The sequence below is a fragment of the Nannobrachium achirus genome (assembly GCF_963921795.1).
Source record: "Nannobrachium achirus genome assembly, chromosome: 6".
Lineage (NCBI taxonomy): Eukaryota > Metazoa > Chordata > Actinopteri > Myctophiformes > Myctophidae > Nannobrachium > Nannobrachium achirus.
In genome coordinates, this window is record NC_137815.1 from 56,643,585 (window position 1) to 56,663,523 (window position 19,939).

General features: G+C 42.8%; 1 protein-coding gene across 5 annotated transcripts in view; it reads right to left on the bottom strand.

Moving 5' to 3' along the window:
* nav1b (neuron navigator 1b) overlaps nucleotides 1-19,939 on the bottom strand; it is a 97,604-nt gene that overhangs the window by 26,184 nt on the left and 51,481 nt on the right. For all 5 annotated transcript variants that reach the window (XM_080727438.1, XM_080727442.1, XM_080727441.1 and 2 more), the window contains 8 exons: nucleotides 9,019-9,169; nucleotides 7,226-7,532; nucleotides 4,869-5,625; nucleotides 4,093-4,512; nucleotides 3,116-3,157; nucleotides 2,814-2,977; nucleotides 1,472-1,645; nucleotides 481-533 (listed from right to left, as the gene is read on the bottom strand). In XM_080727438.1, the coding sequence (XP_080583564.1) occupies nucleotides 481-533; nucleotides 1,472-1,645; nucleotides 2,814-2,977; nucleotides 3,116-3,157; nucleotides 4,093-4,512; nucleotides 4,869-5,625; nucleotides 7,226-7,532; nucleotides 9,019-9,169 (2,068 nt within the window). The remainder of the gene's footprint in view (nucleotides 1-480; nucleotides 534-1,471; nucleotides 1,646-2,813; nucleotides 2,978-3,115; nucleotides 3,158-4,092; nucleotides 4,513-4,868; nucleotides 5,626-7,225; nucleotides 7,533-9,018; nucleotides 9,170-19,939) is intronic.

Here is a 19,939-nt window from a genome sequence, read left to right on the forward strand (position 1 = left end):
GATTGTATGTAGCCTAGAGTTTTTACAGTCCATCCTCTGACTGATAATCTCCATTAGAGTTGATTTAGAGTTGAAGTTGATTCCAAGGTTAGAACTGTATTTACAGCCGTCATCGAGATACATTGTTATTTCATTGTTATTATCTAGGGACTAAAATACACCCGCACATTGTCTGCACTTGCTCAATAAAGATGTATCTTTATTGAGCAAGTGCAGACAGTGTGTGGGTGTCTTTTATTACTACTAAGTAACCCTACAGTACGTAATTTGGTGCAGTGACGCAGCCCTGCAAGAGTTGCAGTATCTTCCTCTTTAATGCACTCTTAAATTATCTTAAATCATCACTTGATCAAGTGAACAAAAAGAGGTTTAGTTTATAAATACACCAAAAAAGCATCATTTGACAAATTGCATATACGATAAATAATAGAAACAAGAAAAGCAAAACAAAATCTGCAAGAAATAACTGTATCTACTCACCGCGGAATAGTTGGATGAGGCATTCGATGCCAGAGAGAGGACAGAACCATGTACTGGAAAATAACAAATGAGAAAGTAATATTTATACATTGATCTCTAGGAAGAGTATGGAACACTTTATTGGCTGCCCAATCTCTGCTGTACGATGCATATCTACTACTTATTATACACAACACACAACGTACACATAATTAGACATTATTGTCTGCGTGACACAGTGAGAGGAAACGATGAGCTGGAGTATCAAATAGAGTGCTGACAATTACTAAAGACATCAAGCAAAGATGTAGAGCAAGTCTTAGAAATGGGACTAATAAGCTGACCCAGTTTTCGGTCAGCTCATTAGGCCCTTATATAACTCATCCCTAATACTTGCTCTTCATCTCTCTGTTCGGAAAAAAACAAGACAGATTTTGTACAGAATGAAGAGATAGCTCTCTTTCATCTTAAGCCTGATTTATACTTCACTGCACAGCAGTGTCCTATGCCGAAAATAGCCAATCTACAAGCTCACTATGAGTTATTTTCGGTGCAGGACACGACTATGTAAAAATCATGCTTTAGGTCAGTGGTTCTCAATCTTTTCAGGCCGCGACCCCCAAAATAATCATATTTTAACTGGGGACCCCCCACCCTGACAAGCACTTGGAGTTGTAAGACTTGAGGCATTACATTTTGTATAACATATTTTGTCTGCCTCTAATGTCTGCCGCAAATATTTGACAATTTGGCCAACGTTTAATTGGTCATTTTAGAATATTAAAAAGTCCTTAAATTGTCACTTTAGAAATGTGCTATACACTTAAACTTTATGTTGGTTTGTTTACTGTGCAGCGAGAAAACAATGTTGCACATTAAGCTAATCATCTGGGGACCCCCCAAAATAATGTGGGAACCCCCCTGGGGGTCCCGACCCACAGGTTGAGAACCACTGCTTTAGGTCATGTTACGTGGCTCCCCAGAACAAGCTGGCTTCTCTAGGCATGCTCACCATCTTCGCCAGGCTCACGGAACGAGCCAGATCGCATCATGCTCTTGGGCCTGTCAGCCAGCGACATGCTGCTGCCGAGGGGAGATGAACCATAGAGGTCGAAAGCTGATTCACTGGGGGGGCCTATGCTGTTGGAGCGGGTGATCCTGTGGGGGCCACTCGAAATCGGGGTGACTACGGTGGAGGAGAGGTAGAGAGAGTGAGGTTGTGATGGAGAGTGACAGAAAACTTTAAAGATGCAGTGCCATGATTTTTTCCTCCTCTAAAACATGATGATCAGGTATTATGATTATACTAGGAGTAAAAAAAAAAGTGTACAGAAAGAGTTAAAATTGTGTTTTTATGTGGCCACACACACCAGTTCATTAGGTATGCCTTGTTGTCAGGTGGGTGGTGACCCAGCTGAAGTTAGCCACACCCACAGTGTTGGGTGAATGGTAAAAGCGAAGGGGATGATTATATGATGTCATTTAATCTGTGTTTTTCGACTGGGCCTTTTGACTAAGTGGCTTTCAGCTTTCAGGAAGTAAACACAAATACACAGGGAAGACAACTCTACATTTTATAACCCCAACAGGTGGCCTATTAGAATAATGTTAACTTCATAGACACATACAAAACAAAAAAAGTACAAAACCATGGCACCACTTCTTTAAGGGGAAACACAGTGTACAAAAGTCTGAAATTCTCTGAATCTTTGTCAGTCTCACACACACGCACACACACCATCTAGGGATGCTGCCTTATTCTAATGACGCAGTGTAAGCAGACACTGAGGGTTCACAACAGTCGAACAGATAAATATAGATTAAGTTGACCACCCCGCCTCCCATCACCTACAGTATATTTGTAGACTCAATTAAACGACTCTACATGTGGCATAGTCCTTTTCTACATGGTTTAATAACATAATAACTTTATATCACCTCAGAACATATCCTACATATAATTTTAGAGATGAGGTCAGTCACTCAGTCACTCAGTCACAAAATGCATTATACTGCAGTGACCAATACAGCCCAGTAGACGGCGGAATCATTCCACAACAAAAAGAAAAGAAAGGAGAGTTTGCAGCACATATATTCGAACGGGTAAGGTCTAGTTTATATAATTAACTACTATATGTCAACATGGTGTTTCTTAGCTTTGGGGAGTTAACTGGTCATCTTCAGCTGTGAGTTGACATGAAATGAACTTTGTCCTTCTTGCACAAAGCTTTAAACAGCCAATAATCAGCGCTATTTTGGCAGCTTAACGAGTACTCTGCAGTCTTATCAGGTTCAACGCTCATGGCGGGATAGCTTTCTGGAACTTGGCAGGAAAGCCGATGAAGTGGACTCACCGACGTTGGTGAGAGGGGCTCTGCCAGAGGAGGGGTGCAGAGCACGGGTGGGGGAGGGCAGCTGAGGTGGGCTGTCACTCTCCGTCATACTGAATGTGTTGTGGGAGTGACGCCTCCCATGTTTCCCCGCACCGTCACTCTCTGATAGACTAGAGCTGTAGCGCCTGACATGAGAGAGAGAGAGAGAGAGAGAGAGAGAGAGAGAGAGAGAGAGAGAATTAATTGTAAACAAAGTTGTAATGGAGCATAGCCTTCAGATACAATGTTCTTGTAATTATTGAAAAGTTATTATTAAGACGTACTCTAAGCCTTTCTTCGGTAGTGTGTTCCTGTCAGTTTGCAAACTGTAAAAAAGAAAAGTTGACATAAATATAGAGAATATAATAATCACACATAATGAAAGAGTTCGTCAAACAGTACAGGTACTGGGGTCAACCCAAAGATCAGTGTGAAGCCCGTACATCAAATCATTTTCTAGACTACTCGATAACCAGTTTTAAAGTGGGATTGAAGTGGGGAGTCAATGTTGAGCAATTAAGCCTGACACAGTACAAGCTCTTTACAAGCTACAAGATCAAGCTCTTTACAAGCTATCTACAGTACAAGCTAAAAGATCTACATGCTCACAACACGTCACGCTGACATGCATTGTGAACTTGTAGATTGTCTATTTTCGGTGTGCAACACCTGCACGCAACTCAGACTATCTGTGATACTATCACTATTGTTTTATTCCTGTCTAGCAATAGGAGTGAGAATGAAACATGAATGGCACAGGTACAGGAGTTAAATGTCAACACCAGTTATCACCTACTGAGTGTTGCCTTTTTATCCACGAGTTTCCAACGCCCCATAGTGCATTGCGCAGACGCTGTACCGAGCTTCCGGCGCCGCAGCCGAGTGTGATTTACAAGCTCACAACAGGCTGCATCTGCGACGCGACGTGAGCTTGTATGTCTGCTGTTAAACCGGAAGTGTGGTACAAATAATCTCCAGTCGCCTCCAGCAAACTCCCGCGGAAAGAGGTGGATATACTAGTAAGACACTTCAGGGTGACATGCCAATTCTTGGCCATCTGGCCAGTGATGTACAGTAGCCTATATGGTTACTCATAATATGGAAACCCCTGCATGATAGTCAACAATGTTATGTCAAAAAATGCCCATATATGGGCATTACCAAATATGGGCATTCCCAGATATGTCCTTAATATTGATAACATAATATCCTTAATAATGTCCTTAATATTGATAATATAGGAATCTCCAAAAAAACTCACCTGTCAGGGAAGTTTAGGGATGTTCTGCTCCCTGCCCCCCAGGTTCCCGTCCCCCTCGTCTCCCCCTTGTCCTGTGCCTCTGTCCTGACAAACCTCCCACTGGGCGGGACACTCATCTGGAGTGGCAGGGACTCCATGCTACGGTGCATGCCCGACAGCTTGGGGTACAGCAGGGGAGAGCTGCGCCCGCTCAGACACTCACTGGTGTAAGAGCCAGGGGAGTCGATGTGAAGGACAGGGGCCGGGCTAGGAGTGAGGCGAGGGGCGACGCGAGACCCAGCCAAGTCCTGGAGTTTGGAGTAAGGGGGGACTTTGGGTGGCAGGTCCTGGATGATCATACAGGAGTCCAGGCTGTTGGAGTTGACCTTGTCTAGGTGAGCCAAGCTAGGAGGACGCCCCAGAGACTTGCAGTTGAGCATCCTATGAATTTGACATGAGGAGACACAACAGTCAACAGGTGGCACAGGAAACGGGTGAGTCCTGAAATATGCTGTTCTGAGATATTCGCAGAGTCATGCATAAGGCATGAGTACACAATACAGTACTGACGCATGCAGTTGCTTTTTCCCTGGCAGGTGCTTAAGTAAATAGTTGGATATACGGTATAAGTTATATAAGTTTTATATACTTTGTTTAAAAGTAGATCTTATCACCTACATATCCAACTGACAACTATACTGTAAACATTTTGACATGGTCTTTTCTTGTTGTGCACTGTTGGTGTATTTCTTTCTGTCAACATCAAATACAGTATAAAAATATCAAAATGAACGGACCTTGGTGTAGTGGGCGAGGACAGCTCAGGGTATTTACTACTGCTGGTCCGTCTCAGACCATGCAATTTAAAAGTGGATTCTCCCGTGCACTCTGATTGGCTGTTGTCTCCTTTTAGGGAACAGCAGTCCATGTCTGAGGCCACAGCCTTGGCTTTGGCTCTCTCCTTCTCCTTCTCCCTGTCCGTCTGGTTGACGGGGCCTGTGCTGGTTCGGCTAGCCATCTTATTGCTGCCAGTTGAAGGCTCCTTCACCCGTGGACTGGTGGAGGCAAGGGGCATGGGCTTCAGGCTAAGCAGGCTGGCATCAACGTTACCACAAGTGGGCCGGGACGCCGGGCGGCCGATCACGCTGAGAGCGCTCGATTTGGCCGGCCGTGGCAAGCTGCGGTATTGCAGGCTGTTTCGGGCATTAGGACCAAAGCCATGCTCACTGCTGGCATCGAAGCTGTTCTTGCGACCTGTGGGTGGTCCCCCGCCCACGGGCTTCACAGGGATGCCAGAGGACCTGGGGGTCTTGCCCACAGTGGCTGAGCCACTGGAGATGGTGGTGCCCCCTGCTGTCATAACCGTGGCAGTGCCAGTGGCCGGGGGTGGCTTCTTGTAGCCGAAGGAGGCTCCGGCACTGGGCTTCACTAAGCCTGACGGGGGCTTGCGGTGCTCTCCATGGTGGTCCCTTCCTGCATCAGAGCGAGAACGCTGCAGGCCAGAGGTCTTGATGGACATCTTGGATTTGTCCAGTGGCTTCTCACTTTTAGGTGCTACAGGAAGGAAAGAAGGTAAAGAAATAAAGAAAGAAAGAAAGAAAGAAAGAAAGAAAGAAAGAAAGAAAGAAAGAAAGAAAGAAAGAAAGAAAGAAAGAAAAAGTCTCAGTAATGATTTTCACATTGAGGTCCAGTATTGTGCCTGAAGAGGATTGACACATGGTGATTTAAAGGTGACAACGCCAGTGGGAAGGTGGCCTGATGACAGCATTATGCGTCACATTGGAATGGATAAATCAGTTTGGTCACACATCATTATTCTCTAACTGTATGGGGACACATAAAAGTATCTGCACTGTATATCATGCATGTCATTAGAGCACACACAACATATAAGCAAGGAACATCTGTATTTACTTACAGATGTTTTTATGTGCCCATGACGAAATGTACTGGTATGACTCACCTACTGACACATAAATCTTGGCTGGGCTGTTACGGCTGTGTGAATACTGAATAGCCGCTTCTCTGCCTTTTGGCTAAGATCAAGTGTAGTATCTGTTCTTATCAGTTTAAAAAACACAACTGGTTTTTATTTCAATTATTGTCATAATTGTATTTTTTCCAAAGTAGTGAAAGTAGCTAATATGCTGTGAGCTTGCAGATCGGCAATTCTTCCCCAAATTTGTATTTGTATTATGATATGCCCAAGATAGGTTTCATTTTTCACTTGACTGGCTTAATATACATTTTGGGTTTGAGTCAAACAAACCCTACTGGCCACTCAAATCATTCCTGTCTAGCACTCACGCTAACTGAAATTAGGCAAATACTGTTGCCAATAATGTTTTTGACCATCAGATTGCTGCCAAAACACATACAATCAGATACTGTATATTAATCACTCATAATAGCTGAAATGAAAGACAAACATACTGAAGTACTAAATTGCATCAGCGAGGAAATGGAACTCCACCTATTCATTAATTACAACATGCATAGACAGAGATTAAAAGACAGCAAAAGATGATGATGGTTTGCAGGGGACAAACTGAGACACCATCTCAACAAAGACAAAGAAATAAGCTTTTCTCTGAGACAAAACAAGAAGCAGGGCTTCAGTTATTATATTTGAAAATAATACTTGAGTAAAATCAAAGACAGGTCTTTTCAATTAAGTGCATCTTTTTCCCCCCCCCAAAATACTGTGCAGTGCTACCAATCAAAACTGGGCAACAGCGCAAGCTTCTACATTTCATTTGATACCGAGCAGATATCCGCCTTGGCTACTCTACAAACAGACAGGCATGCATTTGGATTCCATTTACCAGAGGTTATGGATGACATATTTCTTGCTAAAACCGGTCAGTAATCACAAAAAGAAACCCTCCCACTCACTTAAGGAGAGGGATTCCAGGGAGAGAGAGACCAAGAGAGTGAGAAACTGAGGGAAAGTAAAGCAGCAAGTCATAACAGCAGACAGACAAAAACAAATATGCAGACTGTCTCAAAAAGTCACAGACAAACAGCCGTGTCCAGTCAGACATGCTAGTATGAGCATAATTGACCATACTCACACGGGGGCCACACATCATACTCAGGGGTTGGGAAACACCATGTGTGAACATGGTCAATATAGTACGTTAACAGATCTTACCTGCAACTTTCAGCATGCTCTGAGATGTGTGGGTGATGGGGGAGGTCACGCCGACGGGAGGATTGCGTCCTTTCCTGAAGTTTCCCGACTGACCCAGGCTCTGAGGTTTCTTCAGCTCTCCTTTGCACCCTGTGTCTTCACCCATAATCTGCGTTGGAGGCTTCTTTCTCCATTTGCTCGGAGCCTCAGTCTTGAGGCTGCCCGTGTCGTAGCCTCCACCGTCAAGCTTGTGGACAGCCTTACCGTCCTCACTGTACCAGGACAGTCCGCTTTCCACCAGGGATCGCTTTTCCGCATCGGTGCGGAGCTGGATGGGACAGGCAGAGAGGACAAGAGTATGAGTAACAACTCAGGATGGTCTCAGACAGTGTCTGTGTTATCTGTGGAGCAGCAGACTGTTTGTGTGTGTAATCCTTGCTCAATCTCTATGTCTGCATTCCAGTTGAGGGGATGAGGGGAAGGATGATCTTGGATAACAGTAAAAAACTAGAAGCAGTGCTCTTCCGAGCACAGGTCTCCACCAGGCCACACAAATCGGCCTGTTATAGCGCCACCATGAGGCTGATTTAAAAAATGTGGGGCAGAGGTTCTGAATTAGCATCCAGGGAGTGTGTGTGCTCAGTTTGGCAGCGATCGGGCCAACGGCGCCGGAGATTAGCTGGTAACAACCAGGCCACACAAATCGGCCTGTTATAGCGCCACCAGGAGGCTGATTTGAAAAATGTGGGGCAGAGGTTCTAGATTGGCATCCAGGGAGTGTGTGTGCTCAGTTTGGCAGCGATCGGGCCAACGGTGACTGAGATTAGCTGCTCACAAACTGCGAGGACGCACGGACGCGCGCACGGACGGACGCACGCACGGACGGACGGACGGACGGACGGACGGACGGAGGGGAAAACATACTCTCCCTCAGCCTTCGGCTGGTGGAGACAATAAAATAAAACATTCACACAGGTAGAAACCTAATCCAGAGTTTATTTTAGTTTCATGAAGATACGTTAAATGAGCTAAGGGTTTGCAAATTATCAACAACAAGGAAATACTAGTAAAACTAAAATAGCTAATGCATTATTAATCTGTGCAGGTGAGATAAAATACCAAAGGAGCTTCTAATAAATGATGATAACATAAAGAATGTGACACAATGAATGTGGCACCAGACATACTTTGATTGTAATGCCAATAATAAGGAAATGGGCTCAGATAAGGAGCACTGCTGTAGTAGGTAATGTGGCCTTTAATTTGCACAGGAAAATTCATTCATCATTGTGTAGACTATTATTCCATCTCTACAGTAACCTAGACCTAAAAAAGAATACAGCTTTTTGTGTAGCTGTTGTTCTTTATTGTAGTGGAGCTTACCAGCTTATGATATTCACATGTACCTGAACAGTGCATTGTGACGATAAAACTGACATAGTATTCTGTCACAGCCAACATAACTCATACAAGGATTCACTGACTTGAGTTGAGCTTTCCCTCAACCAACTAAACATCATTCATAATCATTTCATTAATTAATTAATCCTATATATTTATTAGACTGCGGTCTATGGGTCTACACGGGTCATCTCCGTTTTTCCATCTATACCTAATCTCAAAAACAGCCAATCTACAATCTCACAACGCATCGCAATGTGGCGTGTTGTGAGCTTGCAGATCGGCAATTCTTCCAAAATTTGTATTTGTAAGATAGGGATGCTAGTGTTCACGACGTAAAGAACAGGAAGGTCCTAATCTAATCTTGTTCTTTCCATGTGCTATAACAGACATATACAGGCTTGTGCACTTACCATGACAGAGGAGTTGCGTCTGGACCCCAGTGGTGTAGTGGGGAGAGAGTTGAGAGAGGAGCTGACATTGAATTCCTCCGAGCTGAGGATGTCTGAACCATCGCCATCTCCATCGCTGAGCCCACTGCTGATTGAGCTGCTCTCATCCCAACTGAATCAAGACAGAGAGGGACAAGTCATTACAATCTACATTGTAAACCGTATCCACTTACAACCTGTTGTCCCTTTTTTGACAAGTCATTTCACAACCGTGCAACGCGTTGTGAGCTTGTAGAGCATTGCTATTTTTGAAATAGGGCTTAAGCAGTTAAGTATCACCAGTGCGCTAACACAATGTGGTTGAGAATGAGTGAGATGGAAACAATAATCTTTCACTTAGGGTACTGTCACTCACACTTATGGAATTCTGCACGCTGCTGTGCAGAGTTATTGCCATACAAATCAAGTAATATTTTGGAGAAAAACTTTCACTTGATTCAAACTGAACAAAGTTTCTGAAAAAAATCTAATTGTAAATAAGTTTAACCAATAGCAACAAAGAAAAGGTCTCACTAAAAAAATGTTCGTGGAAAATACAAGATTTACTGGAAATATTGTTATATCCAAATGACAATATTGTTTTATCCAAAAAGAAGTCGTCGCCACCACTCATGTGAAGTGAGCAAAAGCTGGCAGTGACTGTGACATATCCATCTGTCCTCAGGGAGAATCACCCTGGAGGTGACCACATGCTCAATCAAGCAAGTAATACCAGCATGGCATGCATCTGCTTTCATCCAAGTAATGCATGATTTATACTTGGTTGTGCACGATATATCGCACACCAAAAATAGCAACAATAACCAAAGTAACAACCTGTCGCAGTGCGACACTGTGTGAATGTGCATATATGTTAATTGTTTGGTGCGCAACACCGGGGCACAGCTACGTAAAAATAAGGATGAAACCATTAAAAGACCTGGGTCCGATTCTACAAATGCCTTCTAAACCAGTAGTTCTTACACTTTCAGGATTTTTCTAAAGTGTTCAGAAATAGCAGAAATGTAACTGTACAAGCTCATAGTGTGGCACGAAGTCCTCCATGCCATTGATTGGGCCATAAATAATACGCTTCAATTGAAATACACAATCAGTATTTGATGATCAATGTATATTCACCTACAATACAATACAGTATAATATGTCCTTGAAGAATTTAAGTGGACCATTCTCCATCATAAGTAAAAAACCAATATGTACTACGGACAAATGAGCAAATGTGAATTAAATCATTATCTTGCATTTTTTAGTGGTTCCCTAACATATCTACAGTAGGCTACTGTACTCCACGTTTACAAACATTACAAAATTAAACAGCCTCAATATAGATTTAAAATTCATTTAGCCATTATAAAAAGATCAGATACTGTAACCACACTTAACCATGTTTTTGTGAGAAAGATCCTCCATCCAATGATTCACTATATAAACAAAACTAATTTTTGTCGGACAGTTTTTCCAACAGTGCTGCAACCGTAATGCAAGTTCTGATTGTGCTTAAGTGAGGCTTCATGTTACACTGGGCATACTAGTAAATCATTCTGAATGATATGAATGGCGAATGACAGTTCAGAGTTCATAGAGCCAACTGGCACCCTTTGAGAAGCATGAGAAAATCACAATGGCAGCTGGTAGGACCAGACAGCCTCCTGTGGTACTCTCCCCCTGACCCTTCTCTGCACACTCCCCACCACCCTCCTAGGTCGCCCCAGAACAGATGGTACCTGGCTAGCCAACTCCTCGTGTGAGAAGGGTTAAAAGGGATATCTCACTTTCAAATAAAATAAACATAATTAAATACAGTATATAAAAACAAAATTAATGAAAAAATGAATAATAGTGATAATAATAGTGGTAATACTGGATGTAATAAAAGAAGAAATAAAGTTGGCTAAGTACAGGCAAGAAACACAGGTGAGCCTATGGGGTAACTCTTTATCAGGAATGGGAAATGTGCAGAATGGGGGGGGGTGTAGAAAGTGCAGTACAAATACAGATACTGTATACCTACCGGTACATAATATGTACAATAGTGCAAGTAACAACCTAAACTATGTGGGGTTACGGATTGAATGTTTTATACACCTCATAAACAGTCTAACTTTACTGGTGTGGTATTTGTTCTTTATCCCCTTTCCATACTTAAGCACCTGCTGTGATAAGCCTCCTGCAGGAATGGGAGGGAGCTCCCAGAGTCCCTGTGGTGGGCTTGGCTGACTGCACCTTCCAGAACCTGGGTCCCATACCAGACAGTGATAATGGCCCCTGTCAAGATGCTCTGGGTGTTAGCAGAGTAGAAAGATTTCAGGAGACCTTGCACTTCCTCAGTTGCCTAGTCAGGGCCTCTGTGAGGTGCACACCACGTTGATCACCATAGCTGCCTGGATATGTTTGCCTGGCATAATATGTCTGAATGAGATTATATTTAAAATGCCGATTGTGGTTTATGCCTGAATGCAATGTGTAGCATTGCTGATTAAAGTTGGACAAAAAACTTGACTTGATTGTGAAGACGCTGCAATTGAATTGAATCAGTTGTTGAGAATAACACCCTGTTGAACTGACAATCAATAAATCTGAGGTATACAATTATTATATTCCTGTACATTAGCACTGGCAACCACAGGTAGCAATAAAGTTTATGTCAGCTCACAGAAACGTGGCACAGTGGAAAGGTAAAAAGATTAATAAGAGCCCTTGGAAGCTGAGTCATTCCATGGGCGAGAGAATAGTTCTCTTCTGTTTCTTTGCCTCCCCTCACAGAGCCGAAATTGCTCTTTGTGGCTTCATAGTCTGCAATTAGCAGAGGCAAGGAACATGGAATTGCATATGTAAGAAAAATGCAGGGAGACAAAAATGGCTCATAGAAAATTCTGAAACAGTGGAGGAAATAGGATTTAATCACATGGGTTTATTCTAAAACAGAGTTGAGTTCTGGAGGTACAGGATGTGCCCCATACGCTGTAAAGAGTTAACCACTTTCAACCTGGTGTCCCTATAGGCATGTAATAGGCAAAGAAATATAAAAATAATGGCAAAATTGACCCTTATATGTACTTAAAGATTTTACAGAGTTGCTATGTTCTGTCACGTTATGAGTCAATATGGACTAGATGGTGATCCACATGTCTAGCCCATCAACTAAATATTTGTGGCCACACGTGCCTGACCTCAAAAACCAATAGTAACAGCCAGACAGACCAAGCTACTTTTGGCATTTGAGCATAGGGATTCAACAGCTCTAATGGTAAACTAAACTATTAAAGTTATACAAATAAAGTTCAACCCAGCCTGTTGACTGGGGCTTGGCATGCTTCAGCAATAGCGCCATATAAGTGATGAGCCATCCTGAGCCCCATAGGGATGTGAGAATAAGAATAAGAGACAGGAGGGAATGTGGGCTGTTGATAATACAAGCCAAACTGTCTGTTCTCTGAGGTGAAATTCAGACAGGGACAGAGTGGGCGTAGTCAAACACATACATACTTTATACTAGGATGGCAATTAACACTTTGTTTTATGTGGCAGAGCTCCAAGTTGTGGCTGATTTGTGAGTTTGTGCCATTAGTTGAATTTAAAGTCTCTGTGAAAATGTTTTGGTTTGAAAGATTATGGGGCGGGGGTGGCATAGGGTGGGGAAACCCCTGGGGAAAAATCACTACAATATATTTAGTGCATTGACTGCATTCCAATTCCAAACGTGGAACAGTTGGGTGCATGTATATGAAAACTAAAGAGCTGTTTGTCTGCAAGATTTGCAGCATAGGTGGACCTTGCTGGAAAAACTCAAAACAGCCCAAACTGTACAAGAATACACCTCAAAAGATGGCTTAGCGTTACATTATCTACAATTTATTATGGGATAGGTCAATTAAGCATTAAGCCTATATATTAACAGTGAATTGCACAGAGAAGGATGATACGTTAGCCAAAAGAATGTGTAGGCCTATTTTTTTTCCATGAGCAATGTCAAACCAAAGGCAATGACCGTGAACTTCTTGAACAATTAATACTGAAGTTCATCTATGGAGACAATAGTGAACAGGATGACCTGTTATTGTGTGAATAGCATATTAATGTCAACAGTGGTGGAAAGTAAGTAGCCTACGTTTACTTAAGTACCGTACTCAAGTAGCCTACAATCTTGAGGTTTTTGCATTTTGTAGCCTACTTTACTTGAGTATTTCCAATACTTTTACCTTTACTCCACTACATCTCAGATAAAAATAATGTACTTTTACTCCACTGCATTTATTTGAACATTTTAGTTACTAGTTAGTTTGCATTATAAATAGACCTATTATAAAACATAAATAAGCCACTTTAGCCCTATTTTATAGGCAATTTGAAAATAGACGATCTACACAAACTCACAGGTTGAGCTTGTAGATCTGCTATTTTCAAACATTTTGTAGGCTATTTTCTACTTTTGTATGTTGATGCCAACACTTTCATACTTTTACTCAAGTACATTTTTGGATTTTACTCGTAACAGAGTAGCCTAGGATATGCCTATTTGTATTTTAACAGCGATCAACATTTGAGTAGCCTTTACGACCACTGGTCATAATATTTAAAATAATTAGCATTAGCAACTAGAAAAACAGACGTGATTCAATGATCAGATCATCAGAATCATAAATTACACGTTTTTGAAAAGGAAAAACATCCTCATCTAATTTACCTGGGCGTAAAACGTAAAGTCCTTTTAGCTCTTGACGCCGGTTGTAAAGGTGACACTTTTCCGATCAAAACGCGACCGCTCATTTGTAGCCTGCAGTTTTTACATCCACACGAAGCCGAACGCGCGCAGCCTTCTCGCGTCCTGAGAGATGCACGTTGGTCCATTCAGAGATCGTCCTGGCTGTATCCTCCGCGAGCAACAAGCAACAAGCCCCTGTGTCCGTTTCCCCATTCAAAGGAGCGATGACTGCAACAACGGTCCGCTAGCTAGCCAAGGAGAGGAAACACCCCCAAAATGAAACCCCCTACTCTCCTTCACTGATGGCAAACAGCTGTTGCTCATCTCAGTCCAAAGGAACTATTAAGCTGCTAGCAGCAGTGTTTCTCTAAGTGAGGTCTGGGGATCATCTACTGTAGGCATATCCTGCAAAATAGCCGATCTGCAAGGTCACGATGTGTTTTGGAACTTGCATGTAGATCAGATTTTATTTATTTATTTTATATTGAAAAAAATAAAAATATATATTTTTAATATTCTTTCTTGTACAGGGGTCTCTGTCACAAAACCTTTTCAGATGGGGTCCCTGGCCCCTTAATTTGGGAGTCCAGTTTACAGAAGGCCTACAATAGAGGGTATGCACATGCTTAAAGTGAATGGCAAATCGAGTGGCAAATCGAGTGGCAAAGTGAGCGGCAAAGTGAGTTTAACGTCGTTTAATGTTGTTTAGTGCAACTGAATAGAACTTTTCTGTTTGGATGTATGGGCTGTCAAGGCCAGAAAGTATTTTTTTGCCACTCATTAGGCGTTCCCGCATAACTTCCGGGTATGACGATGATGTCACACGCGCATACCCTCTATAAGTCTATATCCACCACAACATCACACACAAAAACACAATCATTACATGCATACAGTAACCTACTGTAGCAGGCCTTGGCTTTACCAAAACATGATTTAGATTTTAATAACTTCTATCATTGCGTGTTTGTTCAGTAACAGTGGTCTACCATCTCTCCAGCTCTAATAAACAGAAAATTCATTTTGGTTGCCAATTTCATCCAATCAGGAGAGAGTATGCCAGTATGCCTATTGCCTATTTATCAGCTTAAATGTTATAGTGTTCCAGTTTACATTTTGTCTACTCCTTTCTTTGTGTCATCACTTTTTTATCCTGCATCCTGTGCAAGTTCTCTCCCCTTAATTTGTATCCTGACCTGAGAATGCATTTTCTGTTTACTGAAGAGCTGGAGAGATTGGGAGACCCCTGTTACTGAACAAACAGTATTAGCCTAATATCAGACAGTATATAATCACTTACTGCAGCTTTAATTGGTAACTTGTTTTCTATGACTAATTGTTATCGTTCCAATGGACCTCTGCAAGAACGAAATTGCCCCTCCTATCATCCTTTTGAAAATAGACATATAGCTACACTGAAGAGCATGGATATCATTATGACTGAATAAATGATGTATGTTCTTCTATTTCACAGTTACACGTGAATTACCTTCTGGGACCAAACTGGAAACAACCAGATCAAGGTAGCCTACGGTCTGAATCACAGAGAAGGCAACCACAAAATCCTCAGAAGAGTCGAAGACCTCCAGTGAGACATGAGGAGCCTTGGAAAACCAACCCCTAGCCCCAACCCCCTCCTTTGCTTTTTATTAGTAGTGGAACAGTCTCACGTGATGATCTCACCGGGTCAGAGTGCTGTAACCACTCAAGGAGGTAAACCGTGGGTCAAGAAAGTCCCCACATCTTAGGGCAACTTCTGCGTTTTCCTGTAAGTGGCATCATATTATTTCAAAAGGAAAAGTCTTGTACTCCCATCAACCACCCCAAAATACCAGAACACAGCGTATGAAGGAATAGAGTTTGATTGCATTTCCATTCTCACTCATTTATTTTTTAAAGGAACATGTTGCTTTCACTCTGACAGACAACAAACACGCTGTGAAAACGAAACATCAACAGATAGACTGTGAAGATAAAAGTATTGTTGTGTCTGCCTTTATGTTTTGATGTCTCAACTTGAGACATGAGCTCAGCTTCTGTGGAAGCATTTTCTTTATATATTATACTGGCTAGTACTGTAGCTACTTCTAAAAACGGCGCCAACCGTTTCTTAATAGCCAAACAGTTTCCTAATAGCCAAACAACCCCTTGTTTGGGACGGATTAATGTTTTGTACACAACACAGACAAGCACTACACCCCTCAAGTTCCCTGTTTATCTGAACTGAGCCACAGAGCTGCTAAACAAGCTGTCCTTTAAACGGCCCCTGCATCAGGTTTGTATAGTAACGGCTGTCCTCCATTGATAGCCAATGTGCCTGAAACATCCTTTGGGTGTTTGCTAAAGCTGGGGCCCTTTGGATTCTGCCTGTGAGAGTCAAGAGCAGTATGTGACTGTGTAAATAATGAAACTGAGTAAAAAAAAAACATCTCTGAATGTACCTTGGCAGATGTATGGTTAAGGTTTATGCAACATTTCTTATTAGTGTTTGTTGATATGAAAACTACATTATAGTCAAAGGATTTGACCTTTAAAACACAACATGTAGTTACTGTGGTTTCCATTGTAGGGCAGTATTCTATTAAATTTACAAGCTGTTCACCTCATCTGTGGGGATGGACACAAAGAATGGGTGACATCACAACAACATGTGGTGTCTGGAGCCTGGAGGATAGCAGACCGGAAGCTTTTCGTCCTTCCTGACCTTTTGTTATTGCAACCAGTAAAAAGTTCAGCCATGACTCTAAGCACAGACATTTTAAGAGTTGACCTACGGTACATGGGGAATTTTGGACAGATGAACAATATTAAACTTGCTTTGACAATATTTAAAATATTCACTAACTCTACCAGTAAACTGGATCATTGATGAACATTGCTGGAATTTAACTTCAATGAAAATAATGGGATTACTATTTTGCAATATTTCACAAATCTATCAAAAAATCAGCACATTCTGGTTAAGCTTATACCCCACGACTGACATAGACAATCCTATCCAATTGCCAGCTGTACCTTTTTATCCTTTATTTAAACAGAAGAAATATGACAGATTTCTTCTTCAAGAGGATCCTGCTTCTCACTAAAATAGTTACACACATTCACAGCTGGGCGCTGCCTATAAGCTAACCCAGTGGTTCGCAAACCTTTTAGCTCGACACAGGAAATTAAAGTCACTGGAATCAACTTTTGAGAACCACTGCTCTATAGCATGGCTGTCCTATAATCTTTCTCTAAGGTGTTGTTGTGACACAACATTTCCAGCAGGAGGCACAATAACTCAACAATGCCTGGTCACTTTCTGTGTGTGTGTGTGTGTGTGTGTGTGTGTGTGTGTGTGTGTGTGTGTGTGTGTGTGTGTGTGTGTGTGTGTGTGTGTGTGTGTGCGTGCGTGCGTGCGTGTGTGCGCACGCATGTGCTTGTGTGTGTGTGTGTGCGCGCGCGCGCGTGGGTGCCTATTATATACGTGTGTTTGTGTTTTGAGGAACTGCTTCAGCTCAGGCATTTGGAGACGTCATGGAGTCATGGACTGAATCTCTCAATTGCTGTTGAGAGAGAAGTGTCATCGCTCTGCTCACTGCCCACCGATCCCATCTTACAACAGGGGTAATCATTTAAGTAGGCTGTAAGAGCATCGCTGAAATGCACCCCGTCCTATACTGCATGCCCATTCAAGCATCTCATCCAATCAATAAGTCTGCCCACGAGGAAAACTGGCAGGGCATTGCTCCAGCACATCAAGGATCTCATCTTCCTGTAATTTTGATCTATATAGAGCTCGACCATGGAGCAAGCAGGTTTGTGCTACCATCGGCGCAGAACGCTGTCGTGGCAGTGCAGCAAATGAGTCTGAGATGCATCAGTGATTGCGTCCAAGACTTTTATACTGTATAGTTGCTCCAACCACCTGCCTGAAAATGACTCTGCTGTCCAAACTTGCTATAGGCTTGGAAAAGAGCACACAATCTTTATCAGCCTCAGACAGGAAGCTTCCCACTGTAGCCACAACGCAGGGTATGCAACATGGAGCACACAGAAAACGTAAAGTCCTCTATAATACAAAACAGATCGAGCTCTGACTGTACGAGAGCTACTGATGGCTGGGATGCATTGCCGTCTTCCTTCCTGAAAACTAGTATTTTCTCAGTCAAATGGAATGGAATGGCTGCATGTGTCCACAAAGAACCCCTCTGGTCCAGTATGACCTATCGTGGGAAACAGAACTTCAAGCAATGAAACGGACCTACATTGAGGAAAGTTGAGATCAGCCAAAACCAATCAAATCTGTATTCATTTGCTACAGATTAAGTGGCAATTCTGTGTCAGACTTCAAATGAGTACATTGGGGAGAGTGTGAGTAGTACACAGTAAAATCCTCACTGTAAATGTATCCATTAACTCTGCGAGTGTACAAATGTAACCGGGTCCATTTGGTTACATATGTACACTCAAAGCGTTAAAGAGGTGGTGCCATAGTTTTGTACTTTTTTCTGTTTTGTATGTGTCCATTTGATTTTTTATTTGGATCTCTTTTAGCCATCAGCTACTCTTCCAAGAGTCCAGTGTCTATGGAGTTAACATTACTCTAATAGACCTCCAGGTGGGGTTATAATGTGCAAATTCGTCTTTCCTGTGTATTTTTGGTTTCTTCCTGAAAGCTGAAAGCCTCTGAGTCAAAAGGCCTGGTCGAAAAACACTGATTTAATGACATCATATAATCATCACCTCCCCTTTTACTATACACCCAACACTGTGGGTGTGGCTAACTTAAGCTGGGTCACCACCCACCAGACAACCAGGCATACTTAATGAACTGGTGGGTGTAGCCACATAAAAACATAATTGTATCACTTTTTTGTGCACTTATTTGGGGAAAAGAATGTCCTAGTATAATCATAATGCCTGATCATCATTTTTTTAGGGGGGAAAGAAATCATGGCACCCATCTTTAAAGAAGTGGTAAGTGTGTGTCTCATAACACATTCATCAAACTGGAACATGATATAAACAGTAAATTATCATTTCCACCTGGGGGGTGAGCACAATGTACTGATATGTGTGTATGCTAGTGTAATGAAAACTGCACACCCAGACAACCACATGAGGCCAGTGTAAAGAGGGAGCATACGTCATTGACATGATACAGAGGATGATTCATGCTCCCCAGGGGGCCACCGTAATGACGGGGCCATTATTCACACGGACAGAGGTGGTGCTGGTGGTCTTGTTGGTGGGGTGGTCGTGTCCAACTGTCCATACAGTATTTTAGACAAACCTCTCTCAGTGGGGGAGGAAAACTCCATATTGAGCACAGATGTTGGAACTGCTGAGTGTCTGAGGATGACTTCTGTGTGCGTGCGTGCGTGCGTGCGTGCGTGTGCATGCGTAGGAGTGTGTGTGTGTGTACTGTACACGTTTGTTTGTGTTTGCTCAGTTTCTGCAGTAACAGCTAGGCCACAACGTTCTTCAATAATCAACAACACCACCACTTGAACCCTAGCATCCATATTCTGGAGGTTACCTTGCGAGGCAAGCTTGTAGATCTTTGGAAAAGAGATTTGGTGTAGAGGGGGAAAAAGAGAGGACCAAGTACAGAGAGAGTGTGTATGTGTATGGGATGGTGTTTTCCTCTGGTGTTTCAGTCCGAGTGTATCAAAGGGTGCGTTCGGAAATGCGCACCGGACTGCGCGGGCGTTTATCGTGGGCTTGCCCAGGCCTTACGGCCTGGGCATAAATATAACGATTACATTCACCACGGCTTCGTAACTCGCACGGCCGGCCACGGCTTCGTAACTCGCGCGGCCGGCCCTGGCCCGCTCTTCGCGCCGCTTGCAATGTCGTGGACAATAAAACGAGCGCACCCTTTGATACACTCTGACTGAATCACCAGTAGAAAACACTCTCTCGTATGTGTATGTGTATGTGTATGTGTGCGTGCGTGCATGCGCGCGTGCCTGTGCGTGCGTGCGTGCATGTGATTGAGAGAGAGAGAGAGCGCACATGTATGGTAAAATCTCCCCAACGGAAAACAGAAACCGTCCCTTCTCATATGAACCATAGGCCGTAAAATGTAAAGCGGTGGCCCTACTGAACCCTAATCCCTCCAGGACCCATGGAGCCCTCGCCAGAGAGGCCCATGCAGGTCCAATCAGAGAGCAGATGGGTTAAAGTGGGTCAGAA